Raw genomic sequence first — 24,344 nt, 5'->3', positions numbered from 1 at the left:
TGTCACACAGGGGATGATGACTGTGTTCGGCAGCGCAGTCCACTGAATGCACCAGCGGCGGAGCCAGGCAATCTCAGCTCCTGTCCTGGCCCCGCCTCGTCTTCGTGTGTGCCCTTCACCTGCCCCTGCCTCAGTTCCCTCATTCACGGAATGAAGAGCACATCTACCTGACGGGGCTGTGAGGATTACACGAGACATGTGAGAATGATTAAACTCGTGGTGCAGCGTCTACAATATAGATTTCACTCCAGGAGTGACAGTCTTCCTCCTCCTTCTCTTCCTCTTCTTCCCTCCTCCCCTCCTCTCCATCTTCTAATTATTATTATTCATTTAAGTTGCCATGCATCCTCACCGAACGTGATCCAGGTACTTTCGTTATTTCTTCTTCTTCTATTAAGGCCCTGGTAACAGCCAGGCCCTGGGCTAAACCACTGAATCCCTCTTTAGGGAAAAACAAAGCATGAAGAGTCTAGAAACCAGGCTAAATTCTGATCATAACTCAGAGTGTGACTTCTCTCTGCCAATTCGTTTGTCAGTTATGTGGGGATAACCACCTTCCCATCTTCCTGGGCCCTTATGAGGATAAAGTAAAAACACAGACCTGGAGTGTTCGCAGTTCTAAAGTGCTGTGTAAAAGTAAGGGGCTTCTAGTGGTCATTGATTTCTATACAAAGTTTTATCTCTTTCTGGCACACCTGCCTTCAGTTTGCCCAGCCAAGCTACTGCACCCAGCTCCCGGCTCTGTTGCTTGCTTATGCACGAATGTATTTACCTACTTATTGCTTCTCCCTGTTTCTTCTTCCAGATAAGCCATGACTAAGGCTTCCCACTGCTTCCAATCACCTAGAAAAACATCCTCTTGCTTCTCACCAGGCACCATGGCTGGAGCATTGACCTGTCAGTTAGATCAGACAGGTGCCCTCAAGAGGGATGCCTGCAAGCTCTCTCCCGTTCCTGGTTTACACCTAGCTCACTTTCCAAAGGCTGTGGCGTACCACGTGCAGACAGCTTAGATGGCCAGGGCTCTAAGGCTCCCTAAGACAACGAACAGGGCAGTGGCGAAGCAGGGTGTCAGGTCTTCCTTGCAGACCTTGAATGCTCCACAGTATCTCAATGGCTCCAGGCCCGAGTCCTATACTGTAACAATTTCTTGACCACTGTTTGCCCCCACTGTGAGCCAGAGCTCTACAAACTAAGCCCTCAGCACTCCTCTCCATCCACACAGAATATGGGCAGCAGAAGGTGGTATGGGGCGGGGGAGGAAGGTAGGGAGATTAAGAGGAAGAAGAGAGGAGGGGAGGTTACAGAAGTCACTGGTGTTCACCTTGATACCAAACCCAAGGCAGACAGCCATTTCCCAGAATCTACAAGCAACTTTCTCCTTGAATTCTCACCAAGTAGACAATTTATTCCCCTTTTCAAGAGGTTGCTGAATATGGTGTGGGTCAGCTAAGAAGGAAGTTGAGGGGTATCTCCTTTTCTACATCCAACTTCAGGATGAAAAGGGATGAGAGAGGACACTGTCCCCCACATTTATAAGGCAGCTGCTACCCAAACAAAATATACTCCCTCTTCTCTCCTCCAAACTAAACAGTAGTTTGTCAAATGGAAGAGTAGGAAGGAAAGTGACAATTTTTCTTTATGTTAATAAATTGCTTTGGCCTAAAAAACATTAATCAATTTCTTTCCTAAGTGCACACACTTCTCTATACACTGCTTTTTGCCTGGCCTTGAAAAGAATGTCACTTTCAATCTCCTTTCTCTTGTCCAGATCAGTGAGGGTAGTTACAAGAGGAGTTGGGGGGAGATCATAATGGAACCCTGTGGTGTTTCCATAGAAACGTAGAATGTATTCTTTCCTGAGTGTACAGGGAGGGGATGGGTGAAGAGTGATGTTGCTGGCAAGGTATACAATTACTGAAGAGGAGCTTAGGGTATGAGTGAGCAGGTGAGACTTCAGCCCCTAAGATAGGAAGACAAAAGACTTAGTGAGGAGGGGAGTGGGCAGACACCTAGTCCTACGTGAGGACATTTCACCTATCATTGTGTCGCATCTGCGCAACTACCCAGTGGGAGAGTTTTGTAACCCCCATTCTCAACTGAGTCTCAGAAAGAGAAGCAATTTGCCCAAGCTCACCCAGCCAGTGAGAGGCACAGCCTTGGTTCAAGCCCAGGAGTGTTCCACTCAGAGCCCTTGCTCTATCCTCTCTCTGTACTGGGCTGCACTTTAAATCGTGACGATGAGACAGTTTCATGCTGTCTCCTGGCTCAGGTTCTGCCAGTTCTGTCCATTCTGGATTCCCCAGGCCACTGCTTTTCCTAACTGGCATTAGGACACTGTTGTTGAGTCTTGACACATTCAGGTGGTTTTTGTTGTCGTTTGGTTATTTGAATTATGAAGTCAGAGAAATACCACACATCAGGAGGAAGAGGAAGCTAGCTTTTGTGTTTGTTCTTGTAATTTGTTAGGTGTAGGGACAAGGAGCTAGAAAGTGGGGTAGTTGAGATCAATACAAAGCATATTTTTAAAGCAATTGCTAGTTTAATCTGTCCCACACACTGAGAAGTAAGATCTACAAGAGCAGTTTGCATGTCTGTCTGTCTTACCATTGTGTCCCGCAACGGAGCACAGTGTCAGGCCACAAACCAGCTGGATAGATGGATGGATGATGAATGAATAGATATATAGATGGATGATGGATGGATGGACGGATGGATTGATGGACAGATGGAATGTCTTATAACAGACAACAGCATAGGAAATTCCTAGAATGAATGTGGGGCACCCACATTCCATCTGATGGTCCAGGACGAAGGTTACCGACCAGGCAAATCCTTGGCTTGGGCTAGAAGGTCTCAAATAGCTCTTGGTGTTGGCTAGCATTTACTAAGGACACAGAGCCGCTGGACTGGCAGCACAGGGTAATGTCTGCCTGTCTGTCTAACACTCCTCCCCCAGCACCTAGCCCAAGGCCCAGCACATGGGAAATAGTCAACAAATGACTGTTGAATGACTGGCTGAATACTCGGTGCCTAGGTCTGAGCCGAGTGTTGGCTCATGTACTGTGTCGCTTAAACTCACTGAGGATCCTGTGAGTAGGCAATGTGCTCACTTTACAGATGAGGACACTGTGGCTTGACAATGAAAACTGACTTCCCCAAGATCTCACAGCTGATCAGTTGTGGAGCTTGGCTTTGAAAAACACAGCCTGTGTTTCATCCACTATATAGGTCGCCCAGCTAGGAACATGTCCCTATAGAGGGGACCAGGCAGGAAGAGAAAGTAAAAGGACATAAGCCGAGAACAAAATAGTCAGACATTCCTCCCTGATGCTCTTAAGCACTGACGCCCCATCAGTCTTTTTAGCTGCTTCCGTTACAGAAAGCCCAGTGCCAAGCCACCGAGTGCGGCCTTCGTGAGTTGTGTAGCAATCACAGTTTGCCTTTTCGGCAGCACTTAGTCTGACCCTGGGTCTCTGGGAAGTGACATAAGGACAGTAGACAGTGACAACTGTCCCTGTAATGACAGCTCCATTCAGCCCTTGCTGGGTAGAAAGGCCTTGGCCAGTCAGTCATGACACATCACAGACTGGCATGGGGTCTTCCGTCTTGCACACGAAACATTCCATCTCTTCCTCGCTACACAAGGAGAAGGCACGCGTTCATGGCTGCGTTTCTCCCACAAGCCCACGCTGGCTCATCTTTGGCCTTCTGAGAGCTCTGGGGTGAAACCAGGGAACACGCCGCTGAAACCTGCAGTCTTCCTACGAACATCCCACACGGGAACGCTTCCCGAAGTAAATGTCCTGGGGAGGGGGGTGGACAACTGGGGGCAGAGGGAGCCCTCACGCAGCCCGCAGGAGTCCTTTGTTCTGGCTCTGCTGGTTCTGGGAGGGCGGAGCCAGCAGAAGGAGGCAGGTTGACAGTCCCTGAGGCCCCCCAGCCTGATTCCCCAGCCCTCAGGAATAAGGGACCTGAGAGCACCCACTGTGCAGGCCAGAGCCTCTGCACTGAGCAGCCCCAATCTATGAATTCTGGGAACACCAGTCCCTGATGTCAAGTCCCGTATACCTCACAGACCAGTGTACAGACCATACAATGGAGTCTGTACATGAACCACTCCAAAACACAAATGAGCAAAAAGATTAGGAAGTGCCCATCACAGGAGAGTGTGTAAATGGGTCCGTAATGAGGACTGCTAGGAGGTCAGAACATATGTAAAGCAATCCAAGACACATTAATTTGAGAAGCAAGACAAAGGCAAGGCATATGTATTTGTAATAATGTTTATGATAATAATAACAGCCATAGGCGCTAACTAACACAGATGGAGGGCTTCCTCCACGCCAGGCCCTGCTGTAAGTACTTCCTTTACAGTCTCTCACTTAATACATATACTAATTCCAAAGAAAGCCTTTGAGATACGTGGTATTAGGTTGTCCATTTAATCAATGAGGAAACTGAGGTATCGGTTTTATTGTCTACTCCTGACTATTATTTACGTCTTTCATAATGAGGCGGTTTTCGTGCATAACATGTGTAAAAAGAATTAAGAATTAGGAGCATTAAACAAACGAGAGAAAGACTGGAGTAACGTCTACTGAACCCGCCTATCAGTCTGGCACATTACACGCCTCATTGAAATTTCAGAGCATCCCCAGCAGGAAGGCATTACAGGCGCCGATTCAATCAACGAGGACCCAAAGGTTCTGAGAGGTAGCAGTTTTTCCAAGGTCACATAACCAGTAGGTACTTAAGCATCTGGGACTAAGTGTCAAAGCCCATGCTCTTCTGTATCAGTCGGGCCCTTGGTGATGCTAAATCAGCATGTGCTGACTGGAATTTACTTTCCTTCCTTCCTCTGTCTTTTTCAGTGTAGAATATGATTTTCGGCAGCAGGAAGGCAGGTTCCATGAAGTTCTACAGAGTCTGGAGGAAGCGGAGCCAGTTGAGGAGCCCTCTCCCCCACCAAAGTCCCCAGCAGAACCCCCCGTTCCTGAGAAACAGGATTTAAGGCGGAAAACCAAGAAGGTGAAGAAGAAATGCTTCTGGTGGATCTGAGCTTGTCAGGACCATGCCCTGTGCTGTCCCCAAATACCTCCCCAAGGTGGGGAGGCCGCCGCCCTCAGGCCTTCCCTACTGCTTAGCAAAGGCCCCGGGCTGTGATCCACTCAACCTGCAAAATGGGAAGGACCCAGGGCTGGCTTAGCTGCTGCTGGACACCTGCCCAACAGCCTCACCTGAGTGAGTGCCACTGCTTGCTGAGGACTTCATGGACCCTAGAGTGACCACTTGCCTAGTTCCCCATCACACACCACCAGGCCACATCCTGGCGTGCGAAGTCTGGATTCCCACCACGAGCAAAGTCCACATTGGCTTTCCTACACCTCCATGATGCTAAGCACTTCCTTCTCATCCTTGGTTCGTCCTCCCAAAAGAAAAAAAAAGATAAATGTTGTGCAGGGCAGGAAGATAGAGGAGCTCTATGAACAGAGACACCAGAAGAGAGCAGATACATACATTGGCAGTTTTCTAAGAAAACGGGGTACAGGAGCACCACGGAAATGGGCAGGGTGTAAAAATGCAAGATTGCCTGTGGGTTGGGTCATTTTCATTTTAAATTAGCCCCTTGATCCCAAACCAAGGACCTGTCATCTCATACTGTGTGGCCTTCCGGTCTGTGGCAGAGTCAGGGTGTGGCAGGGGGTAAGGAACTAGGAGTGGCTATGCTGTAGGTATAGCTCTGGGGCCCACCTTGGACCATCATGCTTCTCTGCCTGGGGAATGGGTGGGATCTGGTTTGGGTCTGAATTATAAGATTCCACGGTTAACTTTTTTATTGGATTTATTGAGGTGACACTTCCACAGTTAATTTCCCCACGGCATTTAAGATCATGAGATCCGGCAGGCTGTCTGTTTCATCTTACCAGTAACATAAAGACTGAGATAAAACACAACACTGGGTCTCATTCGTTCATCGCCACAGTCCCTTTGTAGATAGTTTCAAAAGTATATTAATCTACATAATCTCCCTTCCTGGTGACCAGCAATGGCCACCTGACTGAAGAAGCAGCAGGACTAGGGATGAGGATATATATATATATTTTTCCATTTTCATATAAAAGACCTTTCCTTCCTAAAGTCTGAATTCTTTTAAAGTCTGGCTCATTCTTCCGACACGACCCCTATACACGTGGGCCCCGTCACACTTGCAGGGCTGGACAATGAACATAATATAATGAAGTCATCGCCACATGCTCTTGGGGATGAGGGGTGGGTTGGCAAGGCTCACGGTCCGCGTGAAGTTCCCTTCCGGCCTGTGGTTGGATTGATGCTGCTTAGAAAAGGGACCCTAAAGCTCAACACGGCATTTGACGAAGGAGGCCTTTCATTACCCCCTCAGCTCCAGATCAGCTCTCCGAGTTAGAGTCCTCAGAGTACAGCATCCTGGGTGCACGGGGGGATGAACATACCCCACTGCACGCGGAGAGGAACTGAGCAACCCCTCCGACAGTGGCACCCGCCCTGCCACAGCGCTGCAGTGCGGAAGCTATTTCAGTGAGAGCGAGCGGGGAATTTGGCAAGGAGTCGCAGCTTGCACTATTTAAGTCTTGGAATGTCATTCAAGATGTTCTTGTTCTGTTTCTAGTGAAATGTTTAAACCCACAAAACGAGACCGGCATCCATAATGTTCAGTTGGAATTAAGATAAATACACTTGTCATACTTGGGAAGCCACATTTCATAAGATATGCTACCACTGGCTAAAAGCCACAGATCTTTCTGTATCCATACAATCCACTCTCAGTTGGCCCCAACAATGGAAAAGAACAGCACAGAGGATAATCCAATAAAGCAAAATCATGTGGGATCTCTTATATAATTTTATCTTGTAGTAGAGCCTCCATCTTAATTTGCTTTGCGTACACTAATTTTCCAATGAATTTATATTCCTGGGCAGCATGCTAGAATGAAAATGATCCTGTTCTGGGAGTTAAGAGATCCAGGCAACAGAAGAGCCTAGTCCACTATCCTCTGACAAATTGTTTAAATTTTCAGGGCCATTTCTCCAACCTCCAATGGAGATACAAACAGCTACTCTACCTACTCCATAAGCTCTGTGCATGGTCCAACATGGAGTGAGCAGAACGACCCAGGGCTGGGCTGCGTCGTTTGCCAAAGTCAGCCTGGAATAATGAAGAGGCATTTGAGGTCACTCTCACAAAAAGCAGAACCCAATCCTTGGGTAATTAAAAAGCACGTGTTTTTATACCCTTATGTTGCTGAGTTGGGGGCCATGGATACACCCTCAACTGGAACACAAAATCGGGTAGAAAATGTTGTCATTTCCAGAAATTCAACCAAATGAGACTGTAATGATTCTATACCAAAGCACAATGCAGCATTGCTCGGGCCACCAGCCCAAACCAGGGAAGGAGGGCTCTTCCGGAAATCGAGCATTTAAAATCATTACGAGGGGAAAAGGACTCAGTAAGCACCTTCCTGCTAACAAAAATGATCATCTCTGTTTAAAAATAAATAAATAAAATCCCCACACATATACATACAGCAAAACTCTATACCCATCTACTCGTGAAAATCACTTCATTGTAAAATATTAGGTAACATCTACCATGATAATCTACAAAAAGCCTGTACTTGAGGTTATATGGTTTTATGGAGAGAGATTAATTTAGCAAAAATTACTTTTGTGAAATGGAAGGAAAAAAGACCGATATGTCAACTTAAGTTGCGGGAGTTTATGTAGCTGCTTTCTCTGTAGTTAAGGAGAATGTGTACTCACTATACCTGGAACTTCATACCAGCTCATCTGTAGAGTACCTTCTTAAAAACTATGTAAAATGTAAGGTTTTGTAAATTTCTAAACTGTTTTAAATGGGATATTATCTTTTGCAATAAACTTACTTATTTTTCCTAGGTTTTAAGTCTCCGTTACTAGCTTGAGTTGATTTGGGCTATAAAATTCAAACTTGAGAACGATACCTCAATGGTCCCAATGACAGGGACAGTTTTCATTACAATCCCTTCTGTATGTTTCCCAGGAAAAGAAACAAAGAACAGGTTCTGAACTTCCCAGGAAAAGCCCTCCGTGACGGCCTTCACTGCAGCCCACGCCACACGGAGTGCCCCTCTCACACATTCGCCCCGCGCCAGGGTCCCCTCCATCACCGGCACAGTGGTCCTTGCACATTTGTGTCGTCCTTCGACGAATGTATTTCTCTCTCACTAGCCTATAACCTTCCTGAGATAGGAATCCTGCTTATTTTTGCTCCCCTTTGTATCTCCGGCACCTGCACAATGGGATTCTCAACTCTTTGTTGCAGGAACGAGTTAGTGAATGAATTGGACCCAGTGGAGAGACATGAAGAAATGATTCCCAGAGCATTTCCCTGTCTGTCAGTGCTCACGTGAGGTTGGGCCTGGGCCCTTTCTGTGCTCCCAGGAGGATGCAGCCTCCCACGAATCCAGCCCTTCAGCAGCTCACATGCCCAGGGCTTCTGTTTCCACTGTGGTCTGCATGGTGTTTGGGGCCCAGGAACACCAAGTCACTACTATCCTCGCCCACTGCCAAACCCCCCTACACCTTTATCTAGAATACTGACAGCCCGGTTAACCTCGCTTCAGGACAAATTGCCGCCATAATTAAATCCTAATGCATTTTGCACATTTTTCCAAGCTACTTACTGCCTTACCGTATGAAGGGGAAAATTGGTTTTGAAATTAAAGCAGATTGTTAACTATTTTTGCTGTAACGTTTCCATTAAAATGCCAGAATTTATTACTTGTGACCTAGTGCATTTCAGACAAAATGCAATGTGAAGGAGATAGGGTCTGTTTAACTGAAGAAGCATTTTGGGCAGAGCATTTTGCCTTGGCTTAAACCACAACTGAAATGAAAAGACAATAAACATTACACCAAAGGATTATTTGCTCCAAAGCAAATAAAAGCTTTATTATTATGAATGGCTTTTACAAATTCTCAGAATCTATAGCTATCTCACATTAAATTTCACTCAAATGAAACCCGTATTTTTTTTCCTGGCAAAAGTTCAACAGACATACTGTAAATCATCAGCTAACACAGTGACCTCGAGTGGGTGTGTGGGCTGGTTGCCCAGGTAGCCCACGTAATGAATGCTGCAATACCCTGGAGATGCGGACAAAAAAGCCTCCTTCCTCAGAGCCACGTGGACTGAGTTGTGCATTTTTATGTCTTTATTTTACAGATTTTACTCATTTATTTTTAGAGAGAGGGGAAGAGAGGGAGAGAAACATCAGTCAGTTGCCTCTGTGACATGCCCATCTGGGGACCCGCAACCCAGGCATGTGCTCTGACCAGGGATCGAACTGGAGACCTTTGCTTGGTGGGACGACGCCCAGCCCACTGAGCCACATCAGTCAGCGTGACTGAGTCACTTTAATCGTTGAAATCAAGAGTGGTTCACGCAGCTTTTCCGCCACCCAGCACACCAACCCTGACTGCGCCCCATCCCACGTGCACAAATCCTGTGTGGGCGATGGAGGAGAAGTTACCGGTTGTCGTCATTGTTTTTTGTTTGCTCGTTTGTTTCAAGACTTAATAAGAAAGAAACAATATGCCTTCTCTGGTTAGGGTTCAAAGAGAGCAAACGCAAAGCAAAGCCGTGGGAAACATCAACATTCACAAACTCAGCCCACCGACCTGCTGGGATTTCCTGAAATGGATCCCTCCCTCCTTCCCCTCCATGCATCCGCCAGCTCCAAGGAAACGTCTCAGATGAACCTCAGTCCACAATCACTTATTTTCCAGTAAACAGTTATCGATTCCCATCTCTGGGCCAGGCCAGAAAACTACAGCTGCCGCCCTTGCTCACTGAGGCCCACTGTGGGTAGGGGTCTGAGAATAAACACATGGCCTTTCCCGGTCTGCACACCTGGATACCATACCCCTTCCTTTGCTGACCCTCTCAATGCTGTCCTTGTAACTCCCTTGTGATGATTACTAGTCTTAAAGTATGGCTATTTCTAGCTTTCTCCTCCACTTCTACACTATACATTGTGTCCTGAGAACAGGAACTTCTTCCCTTCCCTTGTGAAGTGTTAAGTCCAAAAGGTCTTAAATTGAAATGAAATACTCCGCCATGAGCCCTTGTCCATTCCATGCAGCCCACGGCACTGGCCTGCTTTCCCCTGGAGTTTCCCCGTTCCTGTGGATCCAGGCTCCTCCCAGCTGCCTTTGGACTGCTCTTAGACCCCATCAGACCATCCCGTGCCCTGGCTTTTTAGACATTTTATCTCTAGTCGCACCCTGCCACCATTCTAAAGCATAAAATTCCTCCCCTACCAAACAAGGCTCTCTGCAATCGGACTCCCACCTCGTGTTCTCCGTCTGACTTCTACTGCTCCACTCTCTCCTGGGTGCATCCTCTGCCACTTTCCAAAGTGTCTGAGGCTATTACACATCAGTGACTTAGCACATGCTGCCCCTAACCCAGGACACTGCTCCGTTACCTATCTGCCACAGAAAATGATTTTCATTTCGATGGAATACATGAGTAGTGCCTATATCACTACAAATTGTGATTTTTTTTTAAAAAAAGTTATAGCTTCTTGAATTTACAATGGGCTACTACCAAATGATTTGCTTCCATTATCTTATTTACTCCTAAAAAATTATCATGAGGTTGTTTATGGTTATGCCCATTTTCCAGTAGAATAATTGAGGCTTAGAGGGAGATGAGGAATTTGTCCAAGTCCACAAGGATGAGGTGGTGACGGCTAAAGTTCTTTCAAGGTCTGCCACATTTGCAAGCTTGGGCTCTTAACGCCTGTGCCAGACAGCAAGTTGCAATTTAAATGTCACCTCCTCTCTGTAACTTTTTCTGATCATCCCCACCCCTGCCTCGGGATTAGTCACTTGGTCCTCCGAGGGCTCATAGTGCTTTTGCAGGCTGCTGCTCACGTGGCCTTGACATTTCTCCTTTGAGCCTCTCACACTCATCTCCACCAGGGAGCATAGGCCTGGGGGACAGGAATTGTCGCCTACATCTCTGGGACCCTCCAAGTGTTCCTCACATTGCCTGAGATGCTGTAAATGCTTCCTATGGGTTGTTGAATGAATTGGGAAAAGATGCAGAGATAAAACATCCAGCATAGAGAGACAGACCAGACCAAGACCAGCTGTCCTCACTTCTGCCCCTGGTTTTCTGCACGATTTTAAACAAGTACCTTCACCTCCCTCACCCACCTCTGCCTTTGAAGTGTAACCATATGGCTTCACAGGCTGGTTAGAAGAAAAGTGAAATTACATAGATGAAAATGCTTGACTATCTCACTAACTCCTTTTTTTTTAAAAAAAATAGTATTTAAGGTTTTTTTTTCTTGATTATAAAAGGAAAGCAAAATAATTTTGGAAAAAGTGAAACTATAGAAATGTACAAATCATGTGTCCTTTAAGCAGAAGATGCCAACATAATTTTGGCTTCAGATCACGGTCCCTGGGTCTGACTTCTGGGCGCTCCAGGGCCACTGGTGGGGGACCACATCTCTACCCTCCCCTGAGCTTCAGGGTCCCCGATGACTTTCCTGCTATCGTTGCTGCATTCCGGTGATCTGTTCTTTATAGTTAAGTCATAGAATTTCCTCATGTTATTAAAAAAATCGTGAGTAGTTAACGGCTGCACAAAGCCATCGCTGTGTGAAAGCAGCGTTCATCTAGAAAAATGGGTTCTGGTTTTGAAGGATCTTTTGACAGAACTGAATTTCTTTGAGTCACTTAAGGAGGCCAGTGCCCCAGGCAAGGACAACAGGGACGGGAGACGTGTGGGGAAGCCTGTTCATTTGCAGTTGTCCCAACGGGGGGGTTTCTGCGTGGGCAGCTCCAGCCCCTCAGTGGCATTCCAGGGAGGAACACGGTTAGGGGTTCCCTCCTCCCTTCCCCATCTGGGATTCGAGCCTTTGTAGCAGACACATGGGGGCTGATTTCATCTCCAGGGGGCTTTATTCACGGCCCAGCTGCAGCAACAGCTTCGTAATACTTCACAAATTCAGGAGTGATCCCAAGTCGAGGCCATAAAATAGCTGGCACTCATAGTACGTGCACCGAAGCTGGGAGAGGGCTGGAGCACTGACCAAGAATCGTACTGGCTCTTCCTGGCTGAGGGCCTGCTGGGTGTGAAGCCATGTGGTGCGAGCTTCACACCCAGTTGTGGGTCATTCCTCGCTGTGAGCTGAAGGTAGTAACCATGAGCCCCATTTCGCAGATAAGGGAACTGAGGGGCAGGACTGTGGAGATCCTTCCTAGCTGTGAAATAAGGCCTCTTCACTCCTTTTGAGAAAAGGAGGACCAGTTCCCAGCCAGCAAAACCCTTTCAAACTCCGGACCTTATACCCCAACTCCATAACCCTCAGAAACCAATGCTGGGCGTGACCGCCACGTCAATGCCCCGATGGCAAATAATCTACCGTTCTAAAGTCTCTGAAGTTCTCCAAAGACGAGAAATGGCCAGCCTTCAGTGCCAGGACATGGGATAGGAGACCCCATTGGAGTGTTACCTTTAAAAAGACACTAACACACTTAAAATGACTTACTCAGAGTCAGATCTGTCCAGCTCCACCAACGGAAGCCACAAGGCACGGAGACATTTGGAGATAATTTCATCAGGACAATAATACACTGTCCCACCTTTCCTAGTGCTCACTGTTCACTTCCCACACTTGGTCTCCGCCTCTCCCTTTCTGCATGCCCACAGCAGGAGCCGCTGAGTGGCTTGTGGAGGCTCCAGCTTCCCCAGGGCCTGAGCTCACATCCTCTGCAGAGGCTCGGGCGTGTGTCACTGGGCCACGTGTGACGCCATCTGGGCGGCAGCAGCATCAGAAGGTTTGCTATCGCAGAGCGCACTCTGCTCAGAGCCAAGGTCTGCTCCACCAGGCGGACCAGGGCGAATGCAGGCGCTTTTCGAACAGGAACCTGTGTCTCCTCTGAACGCCCTGATCTGCAGTTCATTAACAGAAGGACGGTTTGGAGAAGGGAACCAGCTCTTATACCGCAGCTCTCAAACTTTAACTTGTCTAAAAGAATTAGACCACACAGCGCTAGTAAAGTATTCAGGAATTTCATATTTAAAAAAGCTCCTTAAGGGAAAGCCTGACATGAAACAAATCTTTCCTCATCCTATTTTTTAAATCCAAATTCTTTCAAAGGTAGACATTAATCTGTACTTTCAATTAGTTTGTTCGTTCCGCTCATTCATTCCCACAGCCATCTGTGCGGCCCTGGGCCTATGGAAGGAACCTTCGAGGTAAAAGGATGCAGTCCCTTTCCTCAAGGACCCGAGTCTAGTACGGAACACAGCCAGGTAAAGAGACAATTCCATTATGGCATGGCGGTGCTGTAATTGAAAAATGGTCAAGGAATGATGACGTCTCCGAAGGAAAGTGATCGTGAGAAATGAGAGGAGATTTCCCAGGGCAGGAGGAAAGGTGGGGGATGCTGCTCCCTCCTACAATCCCCCTCATCCCTCCTTTCCAACTGTTCAAATTGTTCATGTCAGTCAGGAACTAGACCCAGGTCTGTACAGTCTACCTTGATAAATGACTTCTGCCGACTTGTGCTGTGGGTTCTTTGGAAGTTGAGATGCTGATCCAGTTTTGGTCTATATATTTGAGGCCAAGTACTCCTCCCCTCTCCTAATCCGAGGCTAAAAGCACCTCCACATTTCCACATCAAGTGACAACCAAGCCCCTCCCCAAGTGGATGATGCCACCTTTTGGTCACCCCTGGAATTTCAGGTCTCTTGTATAATGTTTTTTTTCTTTTGTAACCTGATCTTCCTCTAACACAGGGGTCCTCAACCCCAGAGCCATGGGCCACGGAACTGGGCTGCTATGTGTCAGCTTCAAACTGTAGACCTGGGCTTCCTCCTTCCCAGGCATGAGACGCTGGGCAAGGGGGCTGAAGCCCCTTGCTTGCTATTTCCTCTTCAAAAGGGGTTCAGAACCTTTGCCGACCTCACTGATTCTCAGCCACCACGGAGCCATGGATGCTTTCTCACCGAGCAAGTTCTACTGTGAAAGACCACAACAGTGTGAAGAGTTTGAAGGGGACAAGAGAGGAGGCGGTGTGTCTAATGAGAACGTGTAGCAACAGCAGCTGTGAGATGCCTGAGGCCAGACAGGGTTAGCGGCAGTGGTGGTGGGGACACGCATTTGGATGTGAGACACCTTTTGGCCCAGACCGCACAGAGCCTGGAGATGACTGGATGTGGAAGGAGGAGGCTCTCCCTCCCCTCAAAACCTTCAGAAGCTCCACGTCTCCATTCTAGCTTCCTTGTCTTCTGTGAAACCTGCCATTTCCTACGTGCTGTTGCTCAGGTAAACAAACAGTTCTTGTTCCAGTTGTGTCGGTTTCTATGGTTCAATGACCAGAATTGAGGAGATGATCCTAAAGATGCCATTGTCATAAAACCACCAAAGATTCTGTGCCATTTTATAGGCTTCTGAAAGTCTCCTCCTAGGTTATCCCATTACATTCCATGGTCCAGGCAGGCCAGAGGCTGGCTGTAAGGGGGCTCATTTGTACTTTTGAAACGTGTGATCCCTAACGAACAGCATTAATAGGTATGGATAGTGTAGAAGTGCACAAACCAATACCGGGTGTAAGAGCAGGGGCTCTGGGAACTGCTGCCTGCGTGCCAGTCCTCGTTCTTCCCTGAGCAAGTTGGGTGATTACCGGCTCGTCCCATAACCTCTCCATGCCTCACTTATCCCACATGTAAAATGGGCACCTGCTGCAGGTTGAGTGAGCTACGTAAGGTGCTTCATTCTCTACCTAAAACGGGATATTTGCTCAAAAACACATGCTAACTGATAGCTTTTATTATAAAGGCTGGTTTTTAACGAAGTGTTGGGTCATGGCGTGAAGGTCAAGAGTCAACCACCGCTTCTGGCTGGGACCTCCACCTCCTCAGGTCCCAGCCTGTCCTCACACCTGTTCTCCGTGGGACGGGGTTGTGTCTGAAACCAGGTCTCCCTGTCTTGCTGTGTGGCCCCTGCACAGGCTTCCTGGAGCCTGTGGTCCCAGGGTGTGGCAGAGAGTGGTGACACAAGGGGGCCATTTGCTGCTCATAAAGTGAAGCCGGAGCTTTGAAACCCTGGCTCTCCGATGCCTCAGGTGTTTTCTGGAGTCTTCAGTGCTATGTGAGGTGAAGCAGAGAAGAATGGGGTGATTCCCACAATGTTTTTTCCTTTTAGAAAAAATGCTCTGAACTTCTGGAGCTGGCATGATGCCAACAGTATTTACCTTTATTTAATCACTCAACAGACTCCTCTGTGAAAACCAGGGTAATTAGGCCCAAAATATATCACCCAAAGGCTTATTTTATCTCCCTGAAATAAAAGCTAGCTCCCAATTTTAACTAAATTACCACATCATTTCCCTTCCAAGAACTTCTGGTGGTGTTTACATTCCCTGGTGGATTCTCCCACTGAGGGTGTTGGTCCCCAGCACGAGAGAGGCGGGGGCAGGGGACAGCCTGCTCTAGAGCACTCGGCAGTGAGATGCACTGGCCATAGGGCTCCCTGAGACACACGCCCCACCCCCCCTCACTCTACCCCCCCTCACCCTGTACAAACAAGTGTGGCATTTTCCCTTCCATCCCTCTGATACTTATGGAACAGCACAACATACGCCCCTGAATTCCCATCCCTGGGTTCATGTCCCACCTTGCTACTACTGTGTGACTTTGGCCATGATACTGAGTCTATTCTCCTGAATAATGACAGATGATGACAATTACCTGTGAAGACCCAAAGAAATGCTCCATCACATGGTAGGGATTTCTGCTGGGCTTGCTTTTTCATATTTTAACATCTCCAAAGAGTACAGTCAATGCAGCAATAAACCGCTGGGTCCAGTTTAATTGGCCGCATGTTCACTTTCTCTGGGAACCTAAAGTCACGGTGCATCTCACATTTTATAAAACGTGACATGTGGCACGTAGAAATCATTCCCTGGTAAAATGTATACTCTCGGATTGACGGTTTTCCCCCATTATCTTCTGCTCTTCAACTACAGCCTTCCTAAAGGAACCAAGACTATGTGGAAGAGAATATTGGTTATGCAAGACCTTTTAGACTGGACCAGAAAAACACCAATGATTCCGGTCCCTACATAATATTTGCAAGTGTCTTGCGCACATCATGGTTCTCCAATCTTATGCTCAGGACAGACATCACTAATCAACTCAGCACTTCTTCCCACTGAGCCACTGTGTAGCCTCTGAATCTTTCTCAGTGAAGTACCATAGACAGTTAGTTCCAACCCAGCAGAGTTCGTACATGAATGACATCTATTTTCTGTCCCAGACTCAGGAGCTTGGGAGATAGGGAAAGAGAATGGGTGTTGGCCATTCAAGAAACATAGATACATGAAAAAACATCTCAAAAATGATAGCATCCATGGCTCAGAAGAAATCAAGGTCTACAGTGGTGAAATGAGCATAAGGTCACAGAGCCGACTCTCTGCAGAATGAGTGTGGAGACTTTCTCCCGCTCTCCCTCGTCCCAAATATCCTTTCTGCCAACCCATGCTGCCTTGCTCAGCATCAAAGTCAAACTCCTTGTCTACTCAAGTAAAAAAGATAGACTAGATTCTGGCAAAGAGAGGAAGGCAGGGCGGCAACCACGTAGAAGTGTTTTGCTTTTAGTTTTTGTAAAGTTTCCTTTTGCGCATTTGTCACCGTAGACACTTCATGGTTCAGGCGGGCAACCTACAGGAAAGGCAGGAGCGGTTATTTCCAGCATAGGGTAATTACAAGGCGCTACGCGCAAGAAGCAGTCACCCAGGCCCGATGGCGCCTGCGAGTCTGACAGTGAGCACCTTTTCCCGCAATGTTCCCACTCCTACAAATAAGAAAGGAATGTCACTATTTAATCCCATAATGACATGAGAGAAACCAGCTGCCCCATGCCCGACCGAGGCCTTCTTGGCATTTCAGAAGTACTAGATATGTCGGCTGTGAGCCATAAATAGTGGTTGTTTAATATTCCCAAGCAATGAAAGGTAACCACTAAAAATCATATCTGGAAAATTAAAAGTGACGGTTGGAATGGGGCTCTCTTCTCCTTGTCAAATTTCAATTCCAAGTTAAATTGGGGCTTTCAGCGCCAGGACAGGGACCCTTGACCTCTGAGTAATTACTTTCCAACATCATTTTCTTTAATTTGGAGGAGATGGTTCTATTCCCAGAATTGCTAGAGATGCCCATTTCGTGAAAATGAAGTTATATCTTAAGAAAAGCCTGTTTGTTTCTTCCTGCTCGTTCAGCACATCCCCACTCCTACTGAGCCCTGCTTGCTGCCCGTCTCGAGTTCTCCTCACTCAGCACTCCCAGCTTCGCAATTACACAAGCAAACTCGAGGGGTATTGAGACTAACGACAAAGCTTCAACTCAGAACTTCTGCAAGCTTCCTGGAATCAGCCGGGGGCAGGGAAAGTCTGGGCCAGCAATTCCTTACACTGCTGCCCCCTCCCTGAGATGTGGGCTGGCTCCCCCCATTTAGACAAAAGCATTCATTGAAGAAGGAAAAGCGACCTAAGCTGAGGGAAAAGCACATACAAAAATGTGAAGGTGTGATAGAGCACAGCATTTCACTCATTCGTTATTTCGACAAACATTTATTGAGCACCACAGTATGCCAGGCATCCTGCTGGGTGTTGAGGATAAAAGTATGAGTAAAATGTGGTCCTGGCCCTCCAGGAAGCTGACAGAATGTGGGGGCATGAAACACACATATGGAAAATCACCTCGCAACAGGCCAAGTACAATGAGCCCGATAAATGAGTGGACAGGGGCTCTGACAGCCAGTGAGGGAGCCACGTGGGGAGGGACTGAGGCCCGAGGTGCTGGCACAGTAGTGCTTGGTGGGTGATTAGAAGTGGCAGGGGAGTGAGTGGGAGGGGTCAAGAGGAGGTCAGAACCATAAACTGAGATCCTGAACTCTGGGAGAGTGTGGAGTGGGCTCTGGGGTCTGGTGATGAGCTGGGTTTGGGACACAGCGAACTGCGGCACTTGGGTGACTTCCTGTCCGAGGAGGCCATGGTTTTCTGGAAGGCGGACACCATACTTAACTCACTTCTCAGTCTTTGTGCTGAGGATACAAGATGTTCTCACAAAACACCAAGTGGATGAATAAATGCATATTATGTATAAAAACCAGCTGGGCAGATGCTTCTGGCATATCATTGCATTTAATTGAATGAATTAAATGAAATGCAACTCACAGCAACTCTATAAAAGAGGTCTCTTATGATCCCATTCTATAGATTGGTCCAGGCCTCCAGAGTCTCCGGTACAAGAGAGGAGCCAGGTGCGGCAAGTTCACAGATTAAAATGAATTGAAAAATAAAGAGGCAGAGCACATGGAAAGACGCTCAAAACCATCGGTCATCAGGGAAATGCAAGTTAAAACCACAATGAGACACGACTAGAATTGTTATAAACCCACTGGAATTGTTATAATCTAAAGGACTGACAATACCAAGTGTACAAAACGTAGATAACCCAGAACCCCCCACCGCTGGTGGGGAGGTAGAATGGCACAGGCACTCTGGAAAAGTTTGGCAGTTTCTTATAAAGTCAGACACACACTTCCCCCATTCCCCCCCCAATTCCACTCCTGGGTTTCTACCCGAGAGAAATTAAAATATGTTCACACAAAATCTGTGTGTGAATATTCATAGCAGCATTATACATAAAGGCCAAAAGTTGGAAACAATTCAAACGTCTATCAACTAGTGAATGGATAAACAAAACGCGGTGTGTTCATACAACGTACTACTGCTCGGCGACACAAATGAATCGAGCACTTACACGTCCTAAAATATAAATGAATCTCAAAATACTATTCCGAGAAAATAACTCAGACACAAAAGACCTCAGATGTGTGGTTTCACATCTATCAACGGTCCAGAAAAAGGCAAATCTGAAGAGCCGGAAAGTAGGTGAGTGGTTGCTGAGGGCCAGAGGCAGAGGGCGGGGAGTGGATGGGGAGTGACCACCCGTGGGATTCGAGGGAGGAAGGAAGGGTGACTCTGGACTGCACCACCGTGGTGGCTGCACAACTGCGTGTGTTTACTCAGACTCGTCGCTACATTTTCCAGTCTGTGAATTACACTTCAATAAAACTGCTTTTCACGGGACGAGAGAGCAGTGGGACCTAGACAAAGCTGGCGGGGGGTGGTCTCCCAACCAGGTGGATGAGATTCGGGGTAGCTTTATGAGGAAACACTTTTGCACTGGACCTTGAAGGCCAAGTAGGATTCTGGCAGGTAGAGACGGCACCTAAAGGTGCATGCCAAGTGTGTTGGGCAATATCCAGACAGCCGTTTTGGCTGCATATTTGGATGGAGAAAAAGAAATGAAAGGGAAAAATTTGGTTACAGCACATTGGCAGAGCAGAGAAGGGGCAGACTGATGCATTTATGACTTAATTTGACTGTTCAGCAGGGAGCCCCTCAACACTAGACTAGGGCAGCCTCCTGGCAAAGATGGACGGGCCGCAGCGAGCAGCGTGTGTTGGGAGGGCAAGCAACCAGGGCAGAGCATCAAATAAAAAGTGCAGAGAACTGGCTGTAGTGAACGAGGGCCAAACTGTGGCCCCCTGCCTGCGTCGTTAATGCAAAGGGACAAGAAACACCTAGTAGCCGATAGAAAGGAAAATAACAATAAACACCACTTAGGTGGTACCTTGTATGACCCAGGAACTATTTGAAAGAATCACCCTTCTAAAGGAGGAAGAGTGAAGAGCCTGTCATGAAATAAACCAAATGAACTGAGGAGCATCTTTAGGTCTGGCTCCAAAGAAAAGGAATAAAGATTAGAGGAGGTATAAGATGCTTGTCGAAGGCGTGTTACGGTAAGCACAGATACGGGAGCTTGGCACTGAATAAGAAATGGTGATACTTGTAAGGTGGAAGGAGGGTAAGTGAGGCAAATGACAGAGACCAATTCACATGGCTCTCTGCCCCAGGAGGGCAGGCGTGCCTGGCCCTGCCGGCGTTCTCTGTGATGTCCTCATGCCTGAAGTTGCATTAACACACATTAAGTACACACGCATTGGCATGAGTGGACAGCGCCCCCGGGTATGAAGACTGTCACACTCTATTGCTTCCAAGGAACAAGTCCTTGCCCAGCTATAGGTAGAACAACACCCAGCACCTGATGCTCTGTGTCCATGAAGCAGGACCATAGTGTATCCACAATCAACATCCACTTTTAATTACGCACCCACATGGAAGTATCAGCAAATTTCACATAAGTGATATAGATTTGCAGCTTCTCTTGAGAAGCTGGGAGTTCTGGAAACTACCTGACCCAAACCCATATGGTGTCATCAGAGCTGAGTAGCACTTGTCCTTTTTACACATCAGGGTCCCAGCTGGGACACATTCATTCATTCATTCACTTATCCACTCAACAAGTATTTATCAGGCACCCACCATATGCCACACGCACTGTTGTAGGGCCTGGAGATACAAACGAACAAAACAGACAAAATTCCTTATGTTCCTGAAGCACATATGCTCCCAAGGAGAGTCAGGCAACATCCAAATATATAAAGGGATATAAATATTTCGGGTGGTGATAAGAACGAAGGAACATAAAGAATAAAGGTGTAGAGATTGCAAGGGGAAGGAGAGAGGGGGTGGGTATTGTGGGCAGGGCAATGGGGACAGGGAAGCCTCTCCAGGGAGATGACACTGAGACAACATCTGATTAACATGGTGGAACCAGCTCCCAGACCTGGGGGAGGGATGGGCCAGGCCAAGGAAACAGCAAGTGGAATCACGTTTTACATGTGGGAGGAATACGGAAAGGAATGAGCAAGGGGCAGGGGGCATTTCAGGCCCCAGCGGCGGTTTAGATTTTGCTCTGGGTGAGATGGGAGACCATGGGTGAGTCTGAGCAAGAGTGACATGGTGGGACACACCCATTTATGTTGGTGACTGGCCCCGGTAAGCATTAGCTTTTGGCCCTTGGCTTAGAGCAAGATGGGTAAAGGTTAAAGGGTTAGAGCTGGGCTCTGTGTCTGCAGAGAGAAAATAATTAGACGATGGGGCAGGAATCTCCTGACCTACAGAATGTGTGGAAGAATAACCCAAAACTTAGCAGCGACCCTGAATTAACGGCCATCTACAGGAAAAGTTAACACACAGTGAGGCCACTTAGAAAACCAAGCTCACAGGACCCTGCGACCAGACACTGCGTGGCTCTAGGCCAGAAGTAAAGGCCTAGATGGACGTGAGTGCAGAGCTATCTGCCAGGCCCTCATACAAAGAGCTTCTCTTACCCTGCCTTCTTTGCCAGTGACATTCTGCCCCACTGGAACACTCACCTTGGCAGACAAATCCTAAGCCCTGTTTCGTTTCAGTAACTTGAGTTAACGCTCATGTTCTCCCAACTCAGAGAGGAAAAAACCTGACCCTCGTACTCCAGAACAAAGCAGGGACCGGCGCTCGGAACTCGACACGATTTCACGCTTCAGAAAACCCACGCCTGACCACAGGCACTTTGCGAGGTTTGACAGACAAGACGAAGAGATCTACTCACAATCAGGACGTGGTCCCGCCCCATCGTGATGACTGTTCGGTTCACCGTGCGGAGCAGCTGGACCATGATCTCCTGGATGTGGTGGTACGTGAAGGCCTGTAACACAGTCAGAGACATCTGTGAGACAACCAGGACATGGCATCTGCACACCTCTCCCAAGGGATATTCAACAGAGGTCAGCCATGGTGACCACCAAGATCACCACTGCCATCATCACCATCATCATCCCCTCATTGCCATCACCACCAGGCACGAGAGACCAGGAATTCCACTAACCACATTAAGTATAAGTTAGTGATTAAGAGCTTAAGCTCTGGAATCGGAAACTTTGGATTTAGAAAGCTCACTAACTCAGTCAAGCATTATCGTACTGCATGGGCTGAGTTAACTTGTCTGTACCTTGGTTTCTTCACCTGTGTAACAGGCTGTAGCCTGGAATATGGAGGGAATGTAATGCAGAGGATTGGCTGCACAGGTGATGGAGATGCTGAGACACCAAACAAGGTAACCTAGAGATCAGCAACAGCAGGCAGCCACTATGCCCGCCAGGCTGGAAGGACAGAGAGAGGAGCCGGCGTTTCTGGAGCCCGGGACTGGGTTACTGTGACGGAGGCTGTAACCACGGGTGCTGGTGCAGTTGAGGCTGCGTGATCCACCTTGGGGAAACCCATGTGAGCCGGCCTGTGACATTTATGGGGTTCTGCCCACTTTAAATATGAGTCCCTGAGCCTCAAGTAGAACTTGTCCATGCTTTTTGAGCATTTGCTGTGGTAGGCAAGTGTTTCATGCATGTTCACCTACATTCTCAGATCCTGCACAGCATTCTATCCATGCCTGCCCGGGAGGGTGGTCATGGCCCAGGGGAAAGGCCCTGGGATTTTAAATTGAGCAGCTCTGGACCTGAGAGCCAACTCTTCACTTTCCCTGTGTGACCTCACGTATCACTTAACCTCTCTGTGCCTCAACGTCTTCATCTATAAAATGCAGAAGGGTTTCTCACCGGTCTTTCAAGGACATAGAAATGACACATGCAATCCTGGGAAAATGCACATGCCTAGTTCCACCGCAGGAGATCCGGTGGGTCTGAGCTAGAGCCGGGGCATTGGTAATTATGAATTTTATGTAGCTTTTTCTGATGCCTCAGAAGCATGACACAACCCCCTGTGAAGCTCCATGCAGACACGGGTGGGAGCAGCCCGTGTCACCAGGACCCCGCCAGAGCCTGGCATAAAGAAAGTGCTGAATACAGGACGGCTGGAAAGCGATGACCACTCATACTTACTCATAAGCACCTTATTAAGCTCAGCGGCTTTCAACTTAACTGTGGTTTGTCTCTTAATGTAACCATGAGAGGAAAATAGATTTGCAGTAAGGAAAAGAAAAAAGATGTGCTTATTAAGGACTATTCTCCCCTCCTAATGTGCTTTCAACGATTAGTGGCATCCAAAGATGAACAGCCCAGAGATTCCTTTCTCTCTCTCTGCCCCAGACTCACTTCTGCACTTTGGCTGATCCCCGGTTCTCCAGCCCCATGGAACTCGTCACAGAACATCTGCCACCAGAGCGTCCATCGAAGCATATAATCGACAGAAACAAGTTACGCTCCATCAGACCTCAGTCTGTTGCTAGATCTGAGCCCCCTTCCCCTCAGCCAGCCCTTCCCTCACATCTGGCGTTTTCCTCGATGCTTAGGGGAAGGGGGGAGAACGTCAGCCTTTAATTCTTGGCTGCAGGTGAGCCTCTCTCCTGACTTCCTTTTCTTCTTTATTTCCTCAAGCCTCTTGACTGACTTACAATCTCCAGTTTTTTATGTTATGTGAATGTGATGTTCACAGTAATAACAAAAACAGCTAACATTTTTTTGAGGGCTCGCTAAACACCTAGCACCCTACTAACCACTAACTATCTCAGCTCACAGCAAGATGGGCAACGTTATGATATTCATTGTTAAATGAGAGAACTAAAGCCCAGAGAGGTTAAGCAACTTGTCCAGGCTCACCCAGCTAGACAAAGCAAAAAGATTCACACCCAGTGGTCTGGCTACAGAGCCTGCTCCTTGCCTGAACTCGCTCAGGAAGACTGGAATGGAACATGGATCTCTGGCTGCTATTTTGGGGCCTTATTAGCCTCTTGCCATCGGTGAGGATGGACAGACACCACCCTCCACCCGGCCAACTTCTGCCTTCAGTAACTTCTGGTGTTTTCTTTCCCTTTAGAAAATCTTCAGTACTATGTATTCATTACTCCCTTATCTCCTCTACATTTCTTTGCAGTTTCATCAATCTAAGCTCACTAACAATTCATATAATGGTTTCCATTTGATGTTTTCCCCTAGGGGTTACGTCTCTCTCTTCCTTTACCAAAGGAGATAATAAAAACCCTTTTCTCTTGACCTTCTGCCTGCCCTCTGCTTCTTTTAAATAGCCATTTCTTCATCCAAAGAGCAGCGATTAGACTGCTCAGGAAGTTTGGTATTCAAAAGTGGAAGCCTGTCAAATTTAATTCATTTCCCTTTGAAGATCCCAATATGAGAGGTGGTGTGGCAGAGTGTTTGGGGATCAGACAGACTCGAGTTTGAATCTCAAATCTGCTCACTTGAGCTGGGTGACCTAGGACAAAATTATTTTCTTCTTTGGATCTCAGTTTCTGCATGTATAAAAGGTGGTAAACAATAGAAAACCAAAGTTCTGGTCTGACGAATAAATAAAGGAATGCAGGTAAAGATACTAAGCCC

General features: G+C 47.5%; 2 protein-coding genes across 3 annotated transcripts in view; one reads left to right on the top strand and one right to left on the bottom strand.

Annotated features, from left to right (window-relative positions):
* Positions 1 to 7,907, top strand: part of INSYN2B (inhibitory synaptic factor family member 2B) — a 105,264-nt gene extending 97,357 nt beyond the window's left edge. For both annotated transcript variants that reach the window (XM_024576731.3, XM_053926255.1), the window contains one exon: positions 4,875 to 7,907. In XM_024576731.3, coding sequence (XP_024432499.1) covers positions 4,875 to 5,061 — 187 coding nt within the window. In that variant the 3' untranslated portion in view covers positions 5,062 to 7,907. The remainder of the gene's footprint in view (positions 1 to 4,874) is intronic.
* The window catches only part of DOCK2 (dedicator of cytokinesis 2), a 355,926-nt gene that overhangs the window by 180,082 nt on the left and 151,500 nt on the right, over positions 1 to 24,344 (bottom strand). Inside the window, exon 27 of the mRNA XM_024576730.3 lies at positions 21,611 to 21,706. Within this exon, the coding sequence (XP_024432498.2) occupies positions 21,611 to 21,706 (96 nt within the window). The remainder of the gene's footprint in view (positions 1 to 21,610; positions 21,707 to 24,344) is intronic.

This window comes from Desmodus rotundus, chromosome 6, assembly GCF_022682495.2.
Source record: "Desmodus rotundus isolate HL8 chromosome 6, HLdesRot8A.1, whole genome shotgun sequence".
In the NCBI taxonomy this organism is placed as follows: domain Eukaryota; kingdom Metazoa; phylum Chordata; class Mammalia; order Chiroptera; family Phyllostomidae; genus Desmodus; species Desmodus rotundus.
Note: the sequence above shows the minus strand (reverse complement) of the source record. Positions and strands in the feature narration are given on the sequence as shown.